This window comes from Scomber japonicus, chromosome 14 (assembly GCF_027409825.1).
Source record: "Scomber japonicus isolate fScoJap1 chromosome 14, fScoJap1.pri, whole genome shotgun sequence".
Taxonomy (NCBI): Eukaryota; Metazoa; Chordata; class Actinopteri; order Scombriformes; family Scombridae; genus Scomber; species Scomber japonicus.
This window is the reverse complement of record NC_070591.1, coordinates 31,194,045-31,219,464: the sequence shown is the minus strand read 5'-3', so window position 1 is coordinate 31,219,464 and position 25,420 is coordinate 31,194,045. Positions and strand designations below refer to the sequence as shown.

The following is a 25,420-nucleotide window of genomic DNA, read 5'->3' as shown; positions in this document are numbered from 1 at the left end:
CAAGTGATATCCGACACATTTACAGTCTTTTAGCATCAAATCACCCTCTTTGTGTTCTCTTGGACAGTGTTTGTTTAAGCACCTGACTGACATGTTAGGGCCTACTTTAATGGAAATTGAATACAGAGATTTAGTATTTCTCCAAGAGTATTATAACATCATCAGACCACCATGCCAGGAAATAAAATTGACAGCAAACACAATTTAAAACGGTGAACAAGGTGTAACTATCTTTTTTGTCCACTGGACAAACAGATGTAATGTTCATATTCTACCAGCCACTCAATACAAGATACATTTCACAGGATTTTTGAGAAATGTGATAGCTGGGTGATGGATTTTGGATTCGCAGTTTTTCAAAAAACCTCACAGCAATGATGTGCATTCATTTAACACTAGAAACGTTTTAATTTCGAGTTTATAAAAAATATTAAATATGAAATATGAAATATTAAAACACACACTGTACTTCCTCTTCCTTGTGATATTTCCACTCCAAATTTAGAAGTTTTTAGGTTTCTGAGGATGATACAGAACAAAACAAGAAGTTAAAACAGAATGTATTTATTGCCATTAAAAGGCAGAACTTCAATAAAGCTCTTATTCTGGTAAATTGGACCTTGCGTGAATCAGTGGTAGGTGGTAACTGCTACAGAAAATGTACTAATATTAAAATGAGGATGAAAATCAGTAGGCAGTCATCACAGCATACAAAGAGACTTTGATATGAGTCTCATTGTAAAAATGAAAGAGTTGAGTGGCACTGCAGGCCTGAGGAGGAGGAGCTCAGAGAGAGCAGGCTCAGCTCAGCTCACTGATGTTCAGCCAGGTCAGTCAGGCGGGTCGATAGACCGAAGAGAAGAAGGAGGAAGAATCTAAGACGTTTTTTAACGCCTCTGGGGGTTTTTGGTACTTGTTTGTCCAACAAACCTGTGTAAAACAATAACTTAAGAGATGGGGAACCGGGTCGCACGTGAGGACTACGAGTGGGTCTACACAGATCAGCCTCACGCAGACAGGAGGAAAGAGATCCTGGGTGAGCTAGCTTATCCGTTAGCACGTTATGGATAAACTTCTAGTCATGTTAACTTAGATGTAACTGTGTTAACTTAGCTGAGTGACTAGCTTGGTTACTGTTAGGCGTGTTATTATGTATTTATATAAACCTACTGATACAGCTGACTTGGTTTGCTATTTGAAGCTAACGGTTCTACCTACGACTGATACATTTGCATGAAGTGTTAGCTAACTGATGGTTAAGTTGAACATTGGTTAGTGAATAGTCCTTAATGGCTGACAGCCATATACATCTACATTACACATACATTTACTGTACAGGCTAAGTTAGTTTACAGTAGTTAGCTTAATGTAACATAAATGTTAGCTATGTAATGTTGTAGCTTCATTGGTCATGACGCCACGCCCTAATGTGACATAACTGCTTACTGAGAAAGCTAACGTTACTCAGGACACTAACGGTTCAGACCTAAAACACACAGCACAGTCATGAGTTAACTTATAAAATCCTTAAGGTGTTCTGTCGGCTTCCATAGTAACCAGCGTTAAATGAAGCCATCAGCAGAAAATAACCTCAATCTTTAATTCATATTAAAGCTATAAAAACACCTGTGTATATTAACATAAGCAAGCTTAGCAATGTTCATATTCTGAACAAACGGTGTAAAAAACACACTCAGCAAATGAGTAAGGTGTATTTCAACTCAAACAGGGAGTATTTTAGACACATTATGTACTGTAATGTATATAGGCCTGCTGTCTCCAGTACTTCAGTGCTACACCAATACAAATGAATCCATTCAATGATTGTCAACTACTTTAATAATTTTGTTAAAGTAACTCTCAAATGATGAGAATCTTCTGCTTCTCTTTGTCTTTCATTACAAAGTAAATGACATATTTGAGGGGTTTGAACTGTTTGTAAGTGCCAGAATAAGATACATAAGGAGGTTTTTGAACAGTTAATTATGCAAAGCTACTCTAGAGCTGGAAATGAGTCCAACAAGTCCTCTTAAAACACAGCTACTCTGTCTCCATGACAGTAAGAAAGATTTGCTGCCACGCTGAGCTGCACATGTGCTGTTATAACAAATAGCTGTGATGTTTGCTTAAGCTTACTATAACTATTGAGATTGAACAACATACCAGAAATGGTCAAACAGCATTCAAACAATCCTTATTGTGATGGATTGTCAGTGTCAAGTATGACTGGAAGCTACCAGTGACTGTCTAATTGAGAGTACAATAGAAAGTCAGTCTGACGTACCTGGCAGACAGCAGTCACACTGTAATGTTGTGTGAACATAAAATAAGAATAAAAAGATTGGACATTGGATGGTTGAGACACTGACAGTGTGATGAGTGATTGATCTTGTCAGTTGCTCCTATTATTAATTGCAGGAAACAGCCTTTTATGAAAAACAGGTGGTCTTCTAAGCAGGACTCAGTTCTGGATGATAAATGATGGATACATTGTGTGTGCAGCCTGTGTACCTCTCATGTATGTTAACACTCAAGTTAATTGGTCAACACAAAGTGCTGCCATTGTGCTGAGAACAGAGCCGTGGACAAAGATACTTATTGACAGCAGGCCGGTCTCCTGGGTTGAATAATTCATTTTACTACATGTGGAATGCAGCAGCAGTATCAGCAGACTCTGCTGGGACTGCCTGTCCATGAGAGCGCACATAGGAAACTGGGTTTGAATCTTCCAAACCTTTATAGAATTAGTATTATGTCCACACTGTAAGTTGGCAACTTAATAAAAATAACAAATATTTAATTCATAATCTCTCATTAAATATGAGGATGTAGTTACTTTGTTACGGCTGGGAATCTTTGTGAAACTAATTATTCAATCTAATCTCGAGCTTAGAGTCACTATTGTATTCAGAATCCATTCTCAATTCAATAGTGACTCATGACTGAAGAAATAAGAAATGGGGCAATACATTTAGGATCTGACTCCAGCTGACTAACTGTGTGCCTTTATAATAATCTTTATCATAATAATCATCATCTTTATTTTTGTATGAGAGTAGAGAAGTCGACTTCATCTGGAAGCAACTCCCATTCCTCTTCCTGTAAGAGAAGAATGAAATCAGTCATTTGTCATTCTGACCAACATCACTGGTTCAGTTTGTTATAAAAACACAGGTAGAGGTGTGTGTGTGTGTGTGTGTGTGTTTGTGTTTACTTCCTGTGGCTCACATTGAAAGTGTATCATGAAGAGGAACAGCTGATTGATTTAGTAGAAATGAGGAGTGGTCTCTATGATACATCCTCATGTAGGATTATTGTATAATGAATCACACAAATACGTGGTGGCTATTTTTAAGCCATCAGCTTTTAAGTGACTATCATTTCTATGGCGCGCACGGTCTAAACCGTACTTGTCAGCTAAGTAAAGCTTTTACTTTCGTATGGAAACAAACCAGCAGTACTTGTAACTGGTTGACTGGAAAGACAACACAACATCAGGTGTTTTTACTAACCTCAGCGTATAATTCCTGTTTATAGGAGTTCTGAGCTCCTGTGTGTCTGTGCTCCTGCAGTGTGTGGACTCAGAGGCATATTGAGGTCTTGTTGTTGCTTGTAAAGAGCTTTGCTGTATCCAGTCACATGCCTTAGGCCTCTCCCACTGAGGACCAGCTCAGTCTTGTAAAGGTGGGGATGTGGTTCTTGCTGGGACTTGTATTTCTGCAGCCATCTTTACTTTTTTCATTTCTTAAAATGGAATGAATTAGAAAAGATTGAGCTTGTTTTATCATGGACTCTGCACCATGATGGTTTATTTTATTATACTTGGCTTTTTATTGGAACTAAGTCAACCAAAGCATGGAATCCAGTATCATTAAAAACCGAATAATAAATAACTGTATTCAATGACAGTATATGTATAATTAGTGAAGAATAACAGACTCAGTAGTCCCTGTATGTACAGCTTTCTATGTGTTTCTACCAGGGATGGGCATATGAATACATTTTCTTGATCAATCATCGGGAAAATTAACGATCAATTATTGTTTAATCATTATCTTTTATCTTAAAAATGCCATAATACGGGACGTAAAAGCAGCTGAGCCCGAAGCTCCGAGCCAAACCTCTTCACACATCAATCAATAGAGCACTCTTAAACACAATTGAGCCTCTTTTAGAAACTCTTCCAAAAAACCTATCAAATCTAAACTTAATAAAAAAACAGAATATTACTCCGGACTGACAGTTTTTGCCCAAATATAACGTTAAAGGACTCCAAAATGCACCCAGCTGAGACGAGAGAGAAAGAGGGAGACAGAGATAGTGTTACTTTACAATTCTGCTTATTTAACTAGAGCCTCATAAAACAACCAGAGTGACTCACCTAAAGGCTACAGTGGTGACTGTCCACTGCTAACTAAGTAAAGTAACTCCAGCCTACTGATTCTTGTTGATTAGCATGTTAGCATGTTAGCATGCTCAGGGATCAGTGAGCGCAGCCTGGTGACAGTCAGTCCAGCAGCTGAAATGCTCTGACGGGACCGAAGTAGCCGGGATGGAGAGGCATTGTGGTGCTATCCTGGGCTATGATCCTGAGTAGCCTGGCCAAGGTGCAGGTTTACAATAAACTCCGTCATTTTTAGTTTGAAAAGGTCCCACGCCAAACTTCGCCTTGACCTCTTCATGTTTACGTTTGATATCTACAGCAGCTGGTAGGTAGCTGAGCCAACTTCTGTGTCAAATATCGCCCCCTGTTGGTAAGTTGTCTCATTGTTGCCACATAGTGAAATTCATTGCATTGCTTCAAGACTCACACTACGCAACACAACTTCTATTTGAAACCAGCGTTTGATCGATAAAAATTTCATGTGATCGACATTTTTAACGATCAATTGTTGATCATCGATTAATCATGCCCATCCCTAGTTTCTACACATCTTATTACTGGATATACAGGTGAAGCAGTGCTGCTTGACTGTCACTTACACTTAATGGCAGCATACATGAGCTTTAGAGTTTGCAGGTTTTGTTCCATTCAAGTGTGTGTGTCATACTGGTTCTTACTGGGTGTCATTGATTGGCAGTTAGAAAGAAATTCAGCAGTTAACATGTGATGAAGGTGCTTCAACATGCACCTTCCTTGCTTCCCCTCTCCCTCCTTCATTTTAATTGAAATGATAGATGAACTGTGGTCTATTGTAAAGGTCAGAAATGGTGGTGTACTCAGCAAGCTGTTAAACACATCAATTGCCTTATCAGCACCTGGCTGTTTGCACTGCAAGCCACAGTTAGCACAGCTTAACAGGACCTCTGTTAAAATGCAGTCTTTGTTTTAGATAGACATATTAAACATTCTTCCAATGGAACGCACATGAACATGAGTCAGTCCTGGGTAATCTGGTGGAGCCTGGGTGGTTCTGTTTCTGCCTGATTTGGCAGGCAGAAATGGAAGTCTCCATCTGAGTCTATGCACAGCTAAGATATGCTCTGATACAGTATACTGCTTCTTACCAGCAGCTGAGTCAGGTCTGATTCTCTGAAGACTTGAGTCATAAAACAAACACAGACTTCCAGCCTGGTTGGTGTGACTGGTACATGTGAACAGGACATTGCAATGGTCATTGTCTTGAAATAGGGAGGAAGTAAAACATGGGTTGACCTTATGACATGTTAACCGCTCTGATATAAAACAGTAAGTTTTGCCTCTAATTACATGAACAAAGGTTCTCTCTGTATTTAAACATGTAGGAACAGGTTGATTAGTTTTGTCCACGTTCTTTAAAGTCAGTGTAAAGTAAGAATAAATATGTGTTCTGAGTTTGACATACCACAGAAAAGTGTGTTGTTAACCACCCTGCCAAATTTGAATGATTAAAAAAATCACCAAATATATGAAATTAGGCTTCAAAGTTGTGTAAAATGCTTCTCTTCTCCCAAACGCTGTGGGAGTGCCCTCCGAGTCTGCTGAAACCCCGCCCCCTACCAAGTGTCACCTATGAATCAAAGTCACCACCTCTACCAGAAACATGGACGCTCCGTCTAAGAGTTTTCTGCTGCTAACTCAGCTGCTAGCTCGGCAGCTAACTAGGCTGCTAGCTCGGCGGCTAATTCAGCTAACTGTAGACTGTAGTAGTAGTGTGTGCTGAATGTATTTATACCTCTACAGCAGCAGGGGCGGGTTTATGCTAATGATTTTCAGACCCGCCCACTAAATCCTGAACACAGAAATCTTGAAACACAGTTTGTGAAGCCTAGCTCCACAATTCAAATCTAAATGGTTGAAATGCTTTTTACACCTTTTTTAGAAATACATTTATGACCTATTTAATGTGTTTAGAAGAAATGTCTGCATTCACTTTACACGGTCTGTAAAGTGTGCTGGCATGCAGCGGCTGTTTTTCCACTTGACTACCCAGCAAGGTTAAAGATGTTTACCTGTTAGGGCTGTGCTGTTTGTTGTAGGAAATGCAGGCTGTTGTCTACAGCCCTTTATCTAACATCTCACTCTGATGTTTATGCTTTAACTGGAGCTTTACGTGACTCAGGCTGTTCACACTGTCCAATACTAAGATTACACTGTTCCTTTTTTATATGCAATCACAAAAATCCATTGGCCTGAGTTTCAGCTAATGATTTCAACCATATTAACATAGTCAAATGAAACAGAGCCATGGGAAGATATTTAAAAATCAATAAAAGACAGAGCTTACTAAATCCCAGGTATTTTAGGTACTTTCTACTAAAGTACATGAATACAAATACATTCACAGCATTGACCATGTAGAAATAACTTCATCTCTCACAGAAATGAGTCTTCATTATAAAGGAATGAATAATCAAACAGTTCAAACTAAGACTAAAAAAAAGAAAAGAAAAAAACCTGCTGAATTTGAAGAAAGTCAGTGGACTGTAGAGTCTGTGGTGATTGAGCAGCTTAAGTTGGCACACTTCCTTCCCGCAGTGTTTAGAAATGATTCAGTGAACCAAAGATCTGCACATCTTGTTGTGTTGACCTGTGTTTATTGAAGAATAGCACCGCTAATTAGTGCCAGGTCATGTGGACAAAATCAATTCTATATATCAAATATTTTTGACCAAATACCTTTATACCAAAACTGTGACAGTATTGTAGAGATGAGTACTGGAGCTTTGATAAATAATCATCACTAATGTGGATATAATAGGACAGCTAGAACATGCTACATCATGAAATTCTGCTATCTGAAATCTAACTTTCACCTCCTTCTGATTTTCCTCTTTAATTCTTGTTTGTAAAACTCAATGCTCCAGTTGATGGTGACATGTTTGTTTAGGTCACTTTCCTGCTCCTCCTGTTAATGTTAGTATAATATATAGTCAAGTATAGTAGTGTATTGAAGTATAACCTTATATTGACCTGAAGTGTTTGTACATGTAAATGTGCTACTGCAGGTACTTGTGTACTTTTCCTTGACATTTACTGTACGTGATCTCTTATTGCGGCTGACTTTATCAGAGACTGCTGCATTGTAGAACACATTTCACAAGGTACCAGTCAGTAGTTGACTGGGTCACATTTGTGTCCAATCTGCTGCTTCTTCTCTTAATCCAAATAATGCAAACATACCAAACGTGTCTCTGATGATCTTTTATAGAGGCTTTAGAGTATTTGAATGGAAACATGAGCTGAATTCCTTCATTGAAATGTTTGCTCATGATAATCAGATGGAAAGTTAACTTGATTCTCTTGTTTTCTCTTCCAGCAAAATACCCAGAAATCAAATCGTTGATGGGTCCTGACCACAGGCTCAAATGGATTGTGTGCATGATGGTGGCTATACAGTTTTTAGCTTTCTACCTGGTCAAAGACTTGGACTGGAAATGGGTTTTGTTCTGGACTTATGCCTTTGGTAGCTGTATCAATCACTCAATGACCCTCGCTATTCACGAGATCTCCCATAACACAGCGTTTGGAAACAACAAAGCCATGTGGAACCGCTACTTTGCCATGTTTGCCAACCTGCCCATCGGTCTGCCTTACTCTGCCTCCTTCAAACGCTATCACCTGGACCACCACCGCTACCTGGGCGGAGACGGCGTAGATGTAGACATCCCCACCGAGTTTGAAGGCTGGTTCTTCTGCACACGCTTCCGCAAATTCATCTGGATTATTCTGCAGCCGCTGTTCTACGCCATCAGGCCTCTCTGCATCAACCCCAAACCCATCAGTCAGCTGGAGCTCACCAACGTAGCCGTCCAGCTCACCTTTGACGTCCTGCTCTACTGGCTGTGGGGGGCCAAGCCTGTGGTGTACATGCTGGCCGGCTCCATGCTGGGGATGGGCCTCCACCCCATTTCTGGCCACTTCATCGCCGAGCACTACATGTTCCTCAAAGGCCACGAGACGTACTCCTACTACGGCTCCCTCAACCTGCTCACCTTCAATGTGGGCTACCACAACGAGCACCATGACTTCCCCAGCATCCCAGGACGCAGGCTGCCCATGGTTAGTCCAGCTGGACATACACAGGCCAAACTTTCACAGCACACTGTCAGCTGCTCAAATAATCAGTGTGCTTGTAGTTTAGCATCACTCTGTGACAAAGGTTGTTAGAAGCAGACAATAAACACAAAAACAGTCACTTGTGAGAATAGCTCAGTTATAAACTTTCACTCGTTATTTAAAGATAATAAGATAATTAGGTGAAGATTTCACATAATAGGTGTAAAAGTAATAATGTAACATGACCCTTAGTGATTTTGAAAATAGAAAGAAAAGTCTGCACACCATAGGAGCTTCCTTGCAGTTAGCGTCTCTTAGCCTTCTCACTTAATGCAAGGAAGCTCCTATGGTGTGCAGACTTTTCTTTCTATTTTCGTATAGTTTTTTTTGGTCCAGCACCTACCCCCAACTGGGTAGCAGATGTGTGTGTTGTTTTTTGTTGTCTAATCCTTAGTGATTTTGAAACATTTCTAGATAATGAGAGAGAGAGAGAGAGAGAGAGAGAGAGAGAGAGAGAGAGAGAGAGAGAGAGAGAGAGAGAGAGAGAGAGAGAGAGAGAGAGAGAGAGAGAGAGAGAGAGAGAGAGAGAGAGAGAGAGAGAGAGAGAGAGAGAGAGAGAGAGAGAGAGAGAGAGAGAGAGATGAGAGAGAGAGAGAGAGAGAGAGAGAGACTTTGTTCTTATTTCTTATAGTCAGGTTCTTTTAATAAATGTGTATCAATGACTGTTAGATTAGACTCAGTTTTTCTATAACACAGACAGCAGGTAGCAGCAAAGCAAAATGCAGTTCAGCATCTAAGCAGGAAGTGCAAAGAGTTATAAATAACTGATACAATGTATGAGTCAGAGAGCAGCAGCAGTGTGACAGGTTCACAGCACAGGTCACTGAGTTTATCTAATACAATACAGTTCCTCCCAGCCTCTGTTCTATGTTAGTAATAATATCATAGACTTAGTTACATGGTTAGAATTTTCAGATGTTAATATTATTTATATTAAAGGTTGCATTAGAGATGCACAGATATGGTATTTCAGCACCAATAACAAAATCTCACAATGATTTGATGTGACTGATACTGATATAATAACTGATAACATGTGAAGCTGACAGTAAGTATAAATATCTAGAAGATTAGTGTTTATAGCCTGCCCTGCACCATTCCTACAATAAAGAATACATGTAGTCATTTTAACAACCTTACTTTATGTTAATTATGTTAACTATAATATTATGTTCATGCTTACAAGCCAATAACATATTAAGCAGTGATATATCATGCATGCCTAGTACCAGTCACACTCTCATTGAAGCTAACAGATGTGACTGGTACTGTACATAGATTAGAACAGATTTGGTTCAGTTACATAGATTATATTCATATATATCATGTCGACAAAGTGTTTGGACCTGGTGTTATTTGTGTGTCTGCAGCAGTAAAGGTAAGATGGACTATAAAACAAAAATGACTGTATAAACCCTGCAGTGTGTGAGTGTGAGGCAGAGCTGTAAAAAAAAAAGGCTCAATCTGTGATACTGCAGGTCAAAGGGCCAAGAAAAACATTTCCTTAAACTCAAACCAATATAATTCATTATTGATTTATTATTGAAAGTTTTATTGTCTCTTGGCAGCATGTTGTACGCTTGACTCAGAGTGTATGATACAGTCAGTCACTGTGTCTTCAGAGTCATTTTCTATACATGTGAAGGAAATGACTTGACTTGACGTGGCAGGTTTATCAGCTGTTTAAGTAGCAATAGACTTAGTAAGAGTAAGATTTCTTTATGACATGCTTGAAGTGATAAAGCTCCCAGTTTATCTTATCAGCAGCACTCAGCCTCACAGTTCAACTTCTGTAGGAGCAAAGAAAGTTCAAAAATATCTGTTGCCAACATGAAAGCAGTGATAGACAGTGTAAACAGTGAAGGCAGCATTCATCAGTGTTAACGTGTGTGTGTGTGTGTGTGTCCTCTTGGTCTCCAGGTGAAGAAAATAGCAGCAGAATATTACGAGGAGCTGCCTCAGTACTCATCGTGGGTGAAGGTTCTGTACGACTTCATCATGGACGATGCACTCAGCCCTTACTCTAGAATCAAGAGGAAGCTGAAGGGAGAAGTCAAACAGGAGTAACTTCACTGAGAGCTTCTTTAGAACAAAGCTGCTGTCTGTGTCCACAATGACAGCAGTCTGCCACACCATCCTATAGACTTAACTGCTTCTGCATATTAATACATATACAACATGTGAAACGAAGGTGGAGACTGCACTAGTTTGGAAGTGTGCTTTTCATCCACAGCAAGAGAAAATGGATTCAGGTCATTAAGAACAACTGCTCACACGCTTATCTTTTTAGTTAGGAATATGATAGTTTATCAGTGCTTACAGGCAGTACAGGACTGGTTGCACAAAGACTTTAGCTTTAGATCAAACACATAGTTCAATTTAAGATTGACGTCTAAAGACTGGTTGGATTTCCATGAAATGTTCCCCTCAGCATTTATAAGAATCATTGTGGTGATCTCCTGCCTTTTTGCATTAGAAGTTGTCCTGTTGTTTGGTTTATGACTGTCTGTAAAATAACTCCTAGTCTCTGTCCAAGCTGTTGGATCCACAGCTGTTGGATCTACTGCTGTTGGATCCACAGCTGTTGGAGTATTGAGTAAATGACATGTTAGCAAAACAACGATAAAACAATGTTAAAATACGAACAAAGTGCAGAAAGATTTGTGTTTACTCTGAAGAGCCAAAATATATTACTGCATAGTAGCTGTACGCTAGATTGTGTGTGTGTGTGTGTGTGTGTGTGTGTGTGTGTGTGTGTGTGTGTGTGTGTGTGTGTGTGTGTGTGTGTGTGTGTGTGTGTGTGTGTGTGTGTGTGTGTGTGTGTGTGTGAGTGTGTGTGAGTGAGTAAGTACTCCTCAAACAGCTACAGCTTTAACAAAATGCCTTTTTATTAGAATCATGCATAAGTAAGTTGGGGTCTCCAAAAGCCATTTCCCTCATTATTACTGACTGCAGAACAGTAGTCCACAAAATGATTTTTACTTTTCAGCAGTTTGAAATGTCCAAATGTGTGTAAAGACGTGCGTGTCTCGTATGGTTTCTCCATAAATAAGTGTCATTACGAGACTAAAATCCTTAAATTGACATCTAGTCCTTCATCTTCATTAAAACTTCTAGAATCTGTTTAGTCCATTCTCAGTGTTTGTTTAGTGCAAGCTTCAACTTTCCACATGACACTTGTTTAAGTTGTATACTGTACCAGGATCAGAGACACTTTCTATATCCAGCAGATGAATGTGAAAACTGTACACACTCATTCTACACAGAGAGGCTCAAACATTTAACTGTAGAAAGAAAAAGAGGAAGATGAGTAGAGGAAACTAGCTGTTTTAATGCCTGTAAGTGTGAAGAAATGTAAGGCTGACTTCACTGTAGGCCACTTTAAGAGGTTTTGTGCAACCAGCTCTGGACATGAGCCACCAACTTCACCACACACTGTTACACTACCTACTCTGGATGATGAATGAGTACAAACTATGTTACACTTTTATTTAGCCACACATGAATTGTATACAATGGAATGAATTTCAATATGTGTCTGTATTTTAGACCCAACAGCTGGGTTTTTGGTGTGTGTGTGTGTGTGGTAGTAACTGGACCAAAGTTGAACTCTGAGTGAATCCACTCATCATTAATGGGAAGGCTTGCATTGGTGGCTTTATATGTTGAATGTAGAAGCTGACCTCTTCTGGCTTATGAACCATTTTTTCTTTACTGCTTTGCTTTTTAACACTTTATTGTATCACACTGTACAACCTGTTGTTCTGCATTTATATACATTAGTCAGTTTTAAATAGTGTTGTATGTGTGATGAACACCTCACTCATTAGTGCCTTCAAGCTTTCTTCTAAATTCCACATCTGTGGTCTTAATTTAAATTTCATGAATTTATTGACTGTTTGCCAATGATTGAAGAAAGTGTTTAAAGTTCAAATCATTGTTGGTTAGTTTTTTGTTTTCAGACTTTAGCCTGCAGTTGTACAGATAGGACTGTAGTTACTACTGAGGCCGTGTCCTTTGTGTTTCATTATTTAGCAACCAAATAATGGTTGCTATTGAACCGGCTGATTCTATGATGATTATTTTCCATAAAGTTAATTTTGACTATGTTAAAGCCGATGAAATAAATGAATAAAAAGAATTTCACAGTTTTACTTGTTTCCTCTTTATTGAATGTTTAACTTGTAAACAAGTTTTTGTTCCCTTCCTCTCCTCCATCCTGCCCCACCTGACCCACAGCTTCCTCTTTACTGCAGCAGACAGGAAGCAGTTCCGATAAAGCCCATGAAAACACATTAGTCATCTATGTTTGTCCAGTGTGCACCAGGTCACCCTCTCTCTATGTTATGTTGGCCTGCTCAGTATGAGTCATTTCATTCAGTGTCACATTCCTTCTTATGAAATATGGAAATTTAAGTACCATAATTTGCCTTTATTTTCACTTGATTTACATGAAAGTGCTGTTTTTTATGTCACTTTACATGTGAGAACACTGCTATTTTCAGGCTCTCATGAGGTACAATGCTGCTTATTACAGTGCTCAGGTCTCAGCAGTCTCTCCCCCATGGTGGTGAAGAGACTGTTGCAATTTTACCTGCACTTTAACTTGTTCTTGTTCTTACTTGATTTTTGTACATATTTTTAGATACATTGTTATTTATTTAATACATATTTTTTTATATTTATACTGATTGTAGCTGCTACAAGGATTGCTGCCAAGCGAAATTCCATTGTATCTTGTGTGCAATGACAATAAAGCTTCTTTATCTTTATCTTAAAGTACATTAAAATGCCAGAAACAGCTTCTACAGTGTTTTCCTGTAGGACACTGAACCCTTCCTTCTGTTTTCTGTCACCAATCAGTGAAGAGTAAAACTAGGCCAGAGCAATGCACTGATGAAAGGTGTGTGCTATTGTTAGGCTCATCTGCATGTTGAGGATTGATGATGATGTTGGGACATTGAAACTATCTGATTGTCTGATGAACAACATCAATAAATGAGTGAGTATCACAGTCACACTGTTCAACAGTTTACTGAGCTCAGAGACAGGATTCAACAAATACTTTTTAATATTATAAAAACAGGAATGAGTAGAATGATTCAACATGTGATTTTGACTATTATAAATGTGGAGAGTGAAGTGAGTGGAGAGGTTGAGCTGTTGCTGGTGAGTCCTGTGCTTCCGTTCTGCTCTCATCTGCTCAGGGATTCTCTGAGCTTCTTGTATGACATCTGGTCCTGCACAGACACAAACACACACACAGTCACTGCATGTTTGTGGTTTTCACACACACATTGATCCTGAACTGCTTAAACAGGATCTAAAGAAGGACTGCAGCCCCTCCTCTGTCCCACATCAAACACCAGCAAAGACAGCCCATTCATATCTGCTGCTGATGTTCTAGTATTATTAATGACATACTGACAGTATGAATGAATCCTGCAGCCTTCAGTGTTTAGTTTGGGACTGGTTCTTCTGCTACTTGATAGCAGTGAGCTGATAGTAGAACACAGAGCTGTCTGTCTGAATCATAGACATATAATGAAGAACTACATTACTCTGTTAGGTATTCCTGTACAACACAATATATTAATACAGAAGAACTTCATAAATCATGAGTTCTGACAGGAGGATCAAACATTTAGAGCTGATATTGAACCTCAGTAGTTTTTACTGAAATGTGTCTGCGGTGTAAAAATGGTCAAGTATAACCCTGGTCAAATTAAATATCAAATGATAGCAAACCTTACTAATCTGTATTGATCATTTATGTTCCCTTGGATTTCAATTTGGTGTCTTTCAATTACTTCATTCCCTAAAATTAAGACCCAACAGGATGAAATCTATCAAACTATCTGGTGTCCATTAGAACACATTTAACAGCATGATAAGAGCTCTTGTGGGATTTTCCCATAATATAGTATTGATCAAGTTATATAATTATTCACTATAGGAATGAAGGTATCTGCACAATCATTATTTCACTATTATACTAAAAATACCCAACAATAGAAAATGACAGCACTGCTGTTAGGCCAGCATGGCTGATAAGTTCTGATAACGCTTCTTTTTTTGGCAGCACACTCAAGCCATGGATGTATTACAGCTGTAGTAAACCTTCAAAGACTCAAGGCCATGGCTGACATCAGGTCTGAGAGAACGGTCAGGGTCAGGGACAATAAGCTCTACCTCTGATGGCTAGCTCTGCTTTACTGGTGTTATGTACAATAAATCAAATATTGCACTGAACTGTGCCTGACTCAGCATCTTTTTGACTCTTGAAGTCCTTTTTTTTAATTGAATTGTTTTCATTGAAAATAAATGTTGACAAGAACCCAAAGTTTTAAACTGGGCCAAATTTCTCTGTCTAAAATAAAAACATTCTAGAAACCTTGTCCATATTTTGACAACTTATACAGAAACAAAGCCTTATTTTACAATAGTGACTCCACAGCAGTTACATTACAAACTAAACAACACGATATGCATTCTACAAATATGAATATATACAAATATATAACCTGTATTATCACAATTTCAACCATTAGGTTCAGTATTAACTGAAAAAACCAAGAGCCATGTGTCTTATTGTCATGTCATTCATATACAGTGTGTTGGCAGACAGTTAGCTCAGCCTCAGTCTGGTACAGTATGTGTGTGTGTTTCAGTGTTTCAGCCTCACAGTCTGGTACAGTATGTGTGTGTGTTTCAGTGTTTCAGCCTGGTAGGAGCTTTGATTACAGTGAATGGACAGGATGTTGAACACTGTATAGAGTGTGGAGAGAAGACAGATAAAATGAAGACATTGACCTGATTTGAGGGAATAAAGTACAAAGCCCTGCTGCTAGCCTGACGTGGGAACTTATTGAGGCCAGACTCAGGCCTGTGTTTTGGTCTGGCTCAACACAAGCTAGCCTAGTTTCAGACAGCTCATATCTGTGAGACGAAGTGAAACTAAACATTTCAGAGCCAAGAGGCAAACAGAGCTGTGTTCACATGACTAACACTGCATGCACCAAACTGTAAAGTGGGATGTCACATGTCCAAGATAAGAGAATTGTCAATTGTACAAATGTGGTGTAGTGTACAGGTCATATCAGAATACTAGAAGAAATGATTCACAAATATGTACTTTCTAGATTGTCCTTATAACAGTCAATTTAGATGAGATTACACTTTTTTACCTTTTTGGACACAGATGGACAGACTTTCTTGAAGGCATCCTCAAAGTTCTGTTTGCTCACTCTGATGTCAGCGACAGATCCACAGGAGTATGTGTGACCTGTGTGTGACAATGAACACAGCTTTATGCCAACTACACAGGAGAGACAATCCTGTGCTGTGTCCGCTCATATCAGCAATAAAGTGCTAATTACAGTTGTGAATTGTGTTTCTCTCCTTTCCTCCTGCACAGCTGTTTCACACTGCCCTGCTCTAAAAACGACTGGAAGTCAACACAAATCAGCTGATCAGTGCTGTTAACTCTGTGTATTATAGTTGTGATCAGGAGTGAGCTTTACTACATGAGTCAGTTACAATCTGTCCTGCTGCAGCTCCACAGAAACATGACTTTAACTCTTAAACACTGTTACATAAGGTACCAAATGTTGAAGCACAGATGTGCTAGAAAGCATCAATAGTGGATCTGACTGATCAATGAATGTGATTAAACCTTGATTTATGTTTCAGAGAGCAGAGAGAGTATATTCTTTAGCTTTTAAACCAAAAACTGCTCCTATCACACAATATCATTTTACCTATTATCTATTTGACCACAGACATGAAAATAGCAAATACAAAAATACAAATACAATAATTACAATACAAAAATATAGAAATAATGATAGAAATGTATTTAATGTAAAGTGAAAATGAGCAGAACTTTATGGAAGTGTGGGGTTTATTGTATAACCATTAGAGCCATCAGTCTTCACTGCTGCATCTTAAAAAGAAATCCTCATAACTACTATCTTATTAAAACTATGAACTATTCATTTCACTAAAACACATGGCAATAGATACAGAGATAATCTGACCCAGAACAGCCTCAATGGACTAAAACTTGTAGGAAATGTCATAACATTTCAGAGTAAAAGACATTTGGGGTGTCAAAATGAGTCAAATTTGACCTGAACAGTATGTAAAGGTTAACTAAAGAGCTAAAGACTTAAAAGACTAAACATAATTGCCTCATGTAATGTAAATAAACTATCATTTCATGCTGTTTAGATTTGACACAAGCAGAACTCAATAGTGAAGTGAAAGCGTGGAGGTGTGTCTAATCATTACCTCCAGCCTCATCTCACATTCTAGGTCACCCTGTAAATACTTAATAGTATACAAGTATGCAGAAGCAGGAAGCAGGTTACCTGAAGAGACAGAAGCATCTGTGGGATGCTGGGACTTCATGTAGGCTCTCAGGGCATTAACAGATGCTTCCCTCACTAATGCAGTAAGGTCAGCTCCACTGCATCACACACACACGCACACGCACACACACACACACACACACACACACACACACACACACACACACACACACACACACACACACACACACACACACACACACACACACACACAGATGAGGTTTCAGAATAAAAGCAGGAGAAATAGTATGAATATATTCAGAGTCAGAGGACTTACGTGAAGCAGTCACAGCGCTCATCATGGGCGATCTCTTCCAGACTGACATCCTGCTCCAGCTGAGGTTTAGTTCCCCCCTATGACACACACACACACACACACACACACGCGCACACACACACACACACACAGTCAATCAGTATCATCTGAGTAAAATGTGTCAATGCTTCTATACATTTTACTTCATCCCTCTGCATCAACCAGCTGTTAGAATGACATCACCACACACCTGTGGAGAGTTCATCTATGTTTCCCCACAGTAAACACACATAATCCGATACAACCACCCAAAAAAAAAAAAGCCAGCGCTGTGTGAAACCAACCTCTGGAAAATCTATGAATGAGTGTCAGAGTAGTGGAGCAGAGTTACACCACAGTTCACATTGTAACTAACTCATGGTAAAATATAAGCCTCATGCAGGTAGGTGTGTGAATGTCCCAGTATGAGTTTCTCAACATTTAAGTGTCAGTTTGGATCTCAAGAATCTCCTCCAATGCTGTTGGGAAAGAGAGATGAATGACACACTGGATTAAAGGACTTCTCCATGGAAAAACACAGCAACTGTTTTTTACCACAATTGAACCTCATGGATTTGTTTGGATGAGTTGGGATAATCCTATTTATTCCAAATTCTCTCTGGCTCTGTTTACACCAGGCTTTAGCTTCTCATTTCAGGTGATTTGACGGCTCTAAGTACAGGTGAGAGATTTGATCACTCAGATCACACTGGGAGGTTGAGTGTGTCCACATTCTTTGAGCAGTGTAAACACAATGGGCAAGATGTAAGACACACTCGTACTCACAGATTCGTGATTCACTAGAATTTGCTGCATTCACTAATTTTCTTGTATTGAGGATTTTCTCTTAGGTACAAACAAAATGTACAGAGTGGTGCAGACCTGTCATACCTGTCATGTACAACCTGCTGATCTCCAAAGCAGTAAAACTTGATGTGTTGTTGTCTAACTGTCTGGTGGCACTGTGCCAACAATATCATGTTTTTTGGCATCTAATTAATGTGAAATCTTTTTTTTTTTCTGAGGAGCAGGACCTCAGTCTGAGAGGTTGTAAAGTTCTCTTTAGTGTTTGTTATTATTTTCATGAATGGAGCCCCCCCACACACACACACACTCTTAAGTCACATAAAGCTTCTGCGTTCATGTTAGCTTGTGTCTGCAGTAATTACCTTAGTAATGGTGAGCAGGATGGCATGGCGGTCTGCTGGAGGAGGCAGACCCACATACAAGGTTTTATCTAGTCGACCTGGTCTCAGTATAGCAGGGTCGATAATATCTGACAAGACAAGACAAGACAGAGAAGGCTGTGAACTTTTTAGAAGAACAACAAATGCTGAATTTAGTTTAACATTCTTGTTACAGGTTGAAAAATGCCCTAAAAATACAATGATTCCAGCTGTTCTCCCATTGTAACAAACCCAGCAGCTGGAAACTCCTCAGCTTAGTTCAGGAAGGAAAACCTGGAATGTTTTAAACCAGTTTTCCACTCTTAGAAATGAGAGAAATAGTAAAATTATCTGGAAAACAACAGAGCAAACAAATCACTTTTTTTTCTTTTGCTGGAAGGGGATTAAGATCTGTGCATCTGAAATTCAGATGAAGTTAGACTTACAAAGGTGAGAGTACAGGAGCTTAGTGAAGACAAATATGAGTGGAGTGATCTTTCTAATGCAAACATTAGTAGCTGTTGGCTGTTTGTTTAGGTTTATAATATTTTAACGCTCTGTCACGTTAAGGGTTGGTTATTTAAACAATAATATATATTAATAATGCTCCATTGTTATTAAGACTAAACGTTTTACTGAGGAATTGTTTCATAGTTTGTTCTTTGTGTCTTGAACATGCTGCAGGTACATACTGTATGTGCTCTGCAGAGTTTGGTCTTCTTCAATTTATTACTACAGGTGGAAAATAGCAACTTTCTAAAACCTGGTGCAATGTATCTCTCCTTGTTTTATACAAGCTTCACTGTCCCTGTTTAAATCAAATAAAAATGATAAATTAGAATTTTTTAGCAATGCCTTTTTCATGTTGTCAGAAATGAGTTTTTATTTTTCAGCCAAAGTGTGGAAAAAAAAGAGAGAAAAAAGGGGAGATAATGACACTACATATAAATATAGCCAGATAAGTCAAGGACTGCAGATGTGTGCGTGCATGTATGTGTGTGTGTGTCTGGGAAGGTGTGACAGCCATCAATCATGGTTATAATATCTAATGTCTAAACAGATGAGGTATCGATATAGATGAACACATGTGACATGATCTCCATCTGACACAACAGCTCATGTCATTGCAACGGTCCTGGAAATGTCCTGGAAATGTTCTGTTGAAAAGAGTGTGAACCCTGTCCAGACTTCAGTAAGTCTCTGATCTGTACCTGGTCTGTTGGTTGCAGCCATGATGAAGACCTGCTGTCGAGTCTCTAAACCATCCATCTCTGTGAGCAGCTGGTTGACCACCCGCACACTTGCTCCTGACTACACACACAAACACACATATATGTCATCATGTCACTTCTATAACAAGCTGCATGAACAGTGGAAACATGTGATTATACAGTAGATCATATGCAGACAACAACCAGTGGACTGCTCTTCAACTAAACATCTAGTTTTCACATTTAGAGGATATTTCATCTTTTTATCTGTTTAAAACCTGTTGAAAAGTCTTCCAGTTTGCAGCTTCTGTACTTACTGAAAAAGCTAAATCATAACTTTTGCTCTCATTTTTTAGAATAAGGTTTAAACAAAACGATCCTGTTTGCTGATCATATTGTAGAGTATTGGAGGATGTGCACAGACTGTTGCTCTAATCTAACCCTTACTGTAATGCTTGTATGCCAGCTTGCTAATATTGGTGCATGTGATACAATATTACCTTATATTATTCTGAGATGTGATGCAAACATGACAAGCTGGGCATTGTTGAGAAGCATATGATCTCATTGGTTATATCATTCATCATTTTCTTTAAAAGACTCACTTCACGTCCTTTTGAATGCAACAGCGTCACGACAGGGAGCATAAGGCATTGCTTTGCATCATGTTTTTTTTTCTCTGTGTGCCATGGAGTCATGCCTATCATAAAATAATTAAAGTTTGGATGACATAGCAAGTCATACAGGATACTTGTATGTATGCAGCCAAAACAGCATAAATAAAGCTCCTCCAGTCCTCATGTTGATGTGTCCTTGGGCAAGATACTTCACTTCAAATTGCTCCTGTTGCTGTGCCAACATAAATATATGTGTGACAGGTTAGTTTCCTCCTGATGAGCATGTTGGCACCCTGTGTGGTAGCTCCTGTCATCAATGAATGAGACGTGGAGTGTAAAAGCACTTTGAGTGGTCAAAAGTGCTTTAAGTACAGTCCATTTACCATTTAATCCCAAAGGGGCAACTTAGCCAAACAGAGCAAATGGGGTGTTGCTAAAGGCAACTTTAGCCAAGCCTTGTGCATGTCCTTGGTTCACATTCATGCTTTTGTTTCGAGAACAAAAATGAATAATTAGAGTGATGAGACATGAGACAAGCACTAAAACACTGACAGCATTTGTAGGATTTGATGGAAATGTTACGTGACTGACACCTCAGATCTGTTCAAGAGTTTTTACTGTATGCTGTACTCTGTATTGTAATTGATTATTAGGGTGAATCTATCTATCTATGTGAACCTCTACACTGATGATGTCATCATATTATTTCCCAATGTGAACACCCTCCCTACATTTAAGAGTAGGTTTAAAACTTTCCTTTTTGATAAAGCTTATAGTTAGGGATCCTAGAGCTCTTAGCGTATGATGCTATAGGCTTAGACTGCCAAGGACTCCCATGATGCACTGAGCTACTCTCTCCTCCTCCCTCTCTCTCTCTATCCATCCATCTATAATCATTAACATTAATGTACTATTAATGCATTCAATAACCTAAACTTCTTCCCTCGAGTTTTTCTGTGCTTTCTCGTCTCACAGGTAATCTGGGCCTGTAGATTTCGGGATGACAGATTCCAGTCCCGGACCTTCTAACTTCAATGTTGATTTTCATTGTGCTTCTCTCTCCTCTCCTTCCTCTCTCTCCTCTCTACCCCAACCGGTCGAGGCAGATGTTCTCCCACTCTGAGACTGGTTCTGTCTGAGGTTTCTTCCTGTTAAAAGGGAGTTTTTTCTTGCCACTGTTGCCAAGTGCTTGCTCATGTTGGAATGTTGGGTCTCTTTAAAATTAAAACCTGAAGAGTTCGGTTTAGAACCTGCTCCATGTCTAAAGTGTCTTGAGATGACTTTGTTGTGATTTGGCGCTATACAAATAAAGATTGATTGATTGAACATGCACCAACTCACTAGAACAGCAGATAAAGTAATGTTTGATATAGGGAGGCTCTGTGGATCATTACATCCCAGCCACTGTACCCTCACTGCTTTAGCTGTCTTTAAGATGACTCTAGTGTGTACAATCAACTTCACGGTACAGATGGTGCATGTGTGTGTTTCCTTTCTAAATCATACGGTCCATTCCTCTCACCTCATGGCCTGAGCGGCGAGGACACAGAGCATCGATCTCATCAAAGAAGATGACACATGGAGCCGAGTTACGTCCTCTTTGAAAGACCTGTCTGACAGCCCGCTCACTCTCTCCCACATACTGCACACACACACACACACACACACAGGCACGAAAAAAAGAAAACGATTAGTGTCTGAGACATTTGACAGATGGTGTTATGAGACAGTAAGTAATGCAGAGCCAGCCAGCCTGCAGCTTAGTGACTCACCATGTTGAGCAGCTCTGGACCCTTGACAGAGATGAAGTTGAGTCCTGACTCATTGGCCACTGCCTGTCAGGAGACACCACAGTAACAAACAATGAGAAACTTAGCAGCTTCATACTCTGTGAGGACATCACACAGTCACACACCTGACCTGGAACTCTCACTGAGTTGGTTTGACACTGAGGAAACTGTCCTCCGTGAGTTAAAGAGACACATCACTGTTGTAACTTGTGAGAAATTCTTATCACTTGACAATGACAGGACAGACATGTAGACATTCAAGTAGTTGTGGAAGTTTACAACATAGAAATTGTGATGTGAATTTCTTCAGAGATGCTGTTTGGTGGCATTACAGTAACAGGCTGACTTGACAGAAAATAAAAAGTAATAGTTTGGGTTTCTCACAGCTGTGACTGAGTGTATTTTACACCATTTAAATAATAAATATAGAACTAGTTTCAATCTTAGAAGCTTGATTAATGAGCAGATCATGGCCAGGCTTCCCTTGAAAAAGAGGTCATTGTATCTCAATGGGACCGACCTGGTTAAATAAAGGCAAATAAATAAAAATAAAATGAGCTGTCATTCATTCAAACTGAGCATTTTACTCATTAATAAGCTGCAGTTTCACAGTAAGGAAAGAAAACAACAGACTTTGTAATTTGAACACACATTTGTGTCTCTTGAACTCGTTCGCACTACACTGTGTGACGGCAGACCTCTGGGACTCACAGACCTGTGTTCCGGACACCTCACCTTGATTTTGGAGTGAATTCTTAAGTTTAATGTATCACAAAGTTCTAATTTAATGCACTACAATAGTTCTTAGATCATACTAAGTGGACAGATAGGCGAAAATTGTGGATGACTTTTTATATTCTTGATATTTGGTGGATTTCCTTCTTGCTTCGGCCAACTCCATATGCTGAGCCTCTCAGGCTCCCTCAGGAAGCCAGTAGGCTTCCACTAGCAGCCAAGAGGCCTCTAACCAGCAGCCAGCAGGCTTCCATCAGGGCCACCAGCAGCCTTCCAGCGGCAGCCATCAGGCTCCAGCAGCAGCCAGCAGCCTGATACCAGAGCCAAGGCCCAGGCTGTTAGCCCTCTCACTGAAGCAACATGCCACCGAAGCAGAAGCCAGACCTAAAGTCTGAGGAAGAGTGTATTACGCTCACACAGGTGAATGAGCTAATGCAACAACAGAGAGAGATGTTTTTAGCACTCTTGCAGCAACAGCAAGAGAACTTTAAAGGCTTTGTCAAAATAATCCTGGACTCAACAAACACACGCATGGATGATATCTCAAAAGAAGTTCAAGAAATTAAAGCCAGCATTCACTATACACAGAAAGAGGTGGATGACATTAAAATGGGTATTATAAAACAGACTGATCACTGTAAAGACATGCAATCAGAAATTTTCAAGATATGTGAGAGTCTGTTGGCCGCCACCGACAAGTTGGATTATCTGGAGGGTCAGTCCAGAAGAAACAACTTGATCATAGATGGAATCGAGGAGACACCGGGAGAAACCTGGGCAGATTCAGAGGAAAAGGTAAAGAGGGTCCTTGTGGAGAAACTACAACTGCAGGGGACGATTGAGGTGGAGCGAGCACACCGTGCAGGGAAACTTGTGTCCGGGGGCAGCAGAACCAGGCCGATTGTAGTCAAGTTTGTAAAGTACAAGGACAGATCAATGATTCTTCAGAGGGCCAAATGCCTCAAAGGCTCAATGATCTACATAAATGAGGACTATACAGATGCTGAAAAGAAAAGAACTGATGCCTAAATTGAGAGCTGCTCGAGACAGAGGGGACATTGCTTTTCTGCGACACGACAGGCTGATCATACACCCCCGCAGCAGCACCCCAAGACAGCGGTGAGACCATCAAAAGCCAAAAATGGCACCTACAGAAACCAAAATAAGTAAAAATGGAACATAGAATTTAACATTTGGGAATTATTTATCATGTCTCTTAAGTTACCAAAGAAGGGTTTAAAAATTGCCCATCTCAATATATGTAGTCTAAGAAACAAAGTTCATGAGATCATTTCCTTACTTAAAAATGAGAATTTACACATACTTGCCATCTCAGAAACTCACTTAGATTCAACAATAGGTGTAAATGAAATTGCTGTGTCAGGATATAATGTTTTCAGGAATGATAGGAACAGCTATGGTGGTGGTGTGGCAATATATGTCCAAAATCATATGCCTGTTAAGACAAGAGGTGACCTTTTGACGTCAGATATTGAGGCACTGTCGATTCAAATACATTTACCTCACACCAAACCATTTCTTTTAGGGTGTTGTTATAGGCAACCAAGCACACATGTTCAGTACTTAGAAGAAATATGCTTAATGTTGCAGAAGGCTACAGACTGCGAGAGAGAAATCTATTTTCTTGGGGATCTGATTTTTTTTTTTTAAAGTATATTTTTTTGGCCTTTTTTGCCTTTAATGTACAGGTTAGTAGAGATAGACAGGAAACAGGAGGCAGAGAGGTGGGCAATGACACGCAGGATAGGACCGCTCGGTGTGGGATTCGAACCGGGGTCGCCTGTAGGCTTCAGTGATCATAATCTGGTGGCAATTGTTAGGAAATCCAAAGTTCCAAAAGTTGGACCTAAAGTTCTCTTCCAGAGATCTCTGAAATCTTTTTGTAAAAATGAATTCATTGGGGACATAAATAAGATACAATGGGATAAAGTCTGTTCAATAAAAAATGTGGACAAAGCACTGGAACTATTTACAGAAATGTTCTTAGAGGTAGCTGATAAACATGTCCCCATTAGGAAATTCACAGTGAGAAATAGAAAAGCACCTTGGATTGATGATCAACTGAAAGCCTTGATGACTCAAAGGGATAAAATGAAAATGGTGTCAATTAAATCTGGCAATAAAACTGACTGGAAGTCATACTGTTCTCTCAGAAATCAAGTTACAAAAGTAAATAGGAAAAAGAAAAGTAGGTATTATTAAAACAGAATAAATGAAATTAAACATGATGGAAAGAAACTGTGGAAAACACTAAATGACATAATGGGTAGATCTGGGGATAATTCTCCCTCTTCCTTGAGTCAGACGGCACTTTCATTACAAACCTGCGAATTATCTTAATGAATATTTTGTTGGAAAAATTGAAAAACTTAAAAATGAAATTACAAATTCAGATAACAAACTATCAAAACAATTAATCAATGACTATCTTATGAAAAATTAAGATTGCAAGTTTTATTTTCAACCAGTTCAAGTGATTATGGTGGAAAAAACTTCTGCTAAATCTAAATGGTGAAAAACCCTCAGGATTGGATAATATGGATGGAAAACTCTTGGGGATGGTTTCTGGTCCTATTGCATTACCCATCTGTCATATTTTTAATCTACGTTTGCAGGAGGGTGTATTCCCCCAGGCTTGGAAAGCTGCAAAAGTTATTCCTTTACCCAAAAACAA

At 39.3% G+C, this 25,420-nt stretch overlaps 2 protein-coding genes across 3 annotated transcripts in view; one reads left to right on the top strand and one right to left on the bottom strand.

The window, feature by feature from the left end:
- The first annotated feature begins 839 nt into the window (after window positions 1-839).
- degs1 (delta(4)-desaturase, sphingolipid 1) lies at window positions 840-12,690 on the top strand. Its single transcript, XM_053333301.1, has 3 exons — window positions 840-1,036; window positions 7,740-8,482; window positions 10,460-12,690. Exons 1-3 carry the CDS (start codon window positions 955-957, stop codon window positions 10,604-10,606), a joined length of 972 nt encoding a protein of 323 aa, XP_053189276.1. The 5' UTR covers window positions 840-954; the 3' UTR covers window positions 10,607-12,690.
- A 903-nt stretch (window positions 12,691-13,593) lies between these two features.
- nvl (nuclear VCP like) overlaps window positions 13,594-25,420 on the bottom strand; it is a 24,900-nt gene continuing 13,073 nt past the window's right edge. For both annotated transcript variants that reach the window (XM_053333297.1, XM_053333296.1), the window contains 8 exons: window positions 21,973-22,035; window positions 21,723-21,842; window positions 19,584-19,683; window positions 18,376-18,482; window positions 17,189-17,265; window positions 16,912-17,009; window positions 15,727-15,824; window positions 13,594-13,779 (listed from right to left, as the gene is read on the bottom strand). In XM_053333297.1, coding sequence (XP_053189272.1) covers window positions 13,735-13,779; window positions 15,727-15,824; window positions 16,912-17,009; window positions 17,189-17,265; window positions 18,376-18,482; window positions 19,584-19,683; window positions 21,723-21,842; window positions 21,973-22,035 — 708 coding nt within the window. In that variant the 3' untranslated portion in view covers window positions 13,594-13,734. The remainder of the gene's footprint in view (window positions 13,780-15,726; window positions 15,825-16,911; window positions 17,010-17,188; window positions 17,266-18,375; window positions 18,483-19,583; window positions 19,684-21,722; window positions 21,843-21,972; window positions 22,036-25,420) is intronic.

What these genes read in the sequence shown, in the direction of transcription:
- degs1 (XM_053333301.1), top strand. Translation starts at nt 955, where the DNA reads ATGGGGAACCGGGTCGCACGTGAGGACTACGAGTGGGTCTACACAGAT. An exon ending in CAGGAGGAAAGAGATCCTGG is followed by an intron (nt 1,037 to 7,739) that starts GTGAGCTAGCTT and finishes TTTCTCTTCCAG; the next exon opens with CAAAATACCCAGAAATCAAA. An exon ending in CAGGACGCAGGCTGCCCATG is followed by an intron (nt 8,483 to 10,459) that starts GTTAGTCCAGCT and finishes CTTGGTCTCCAG; the next exon opens with GTGAAGAAAATAGCAGCAGA.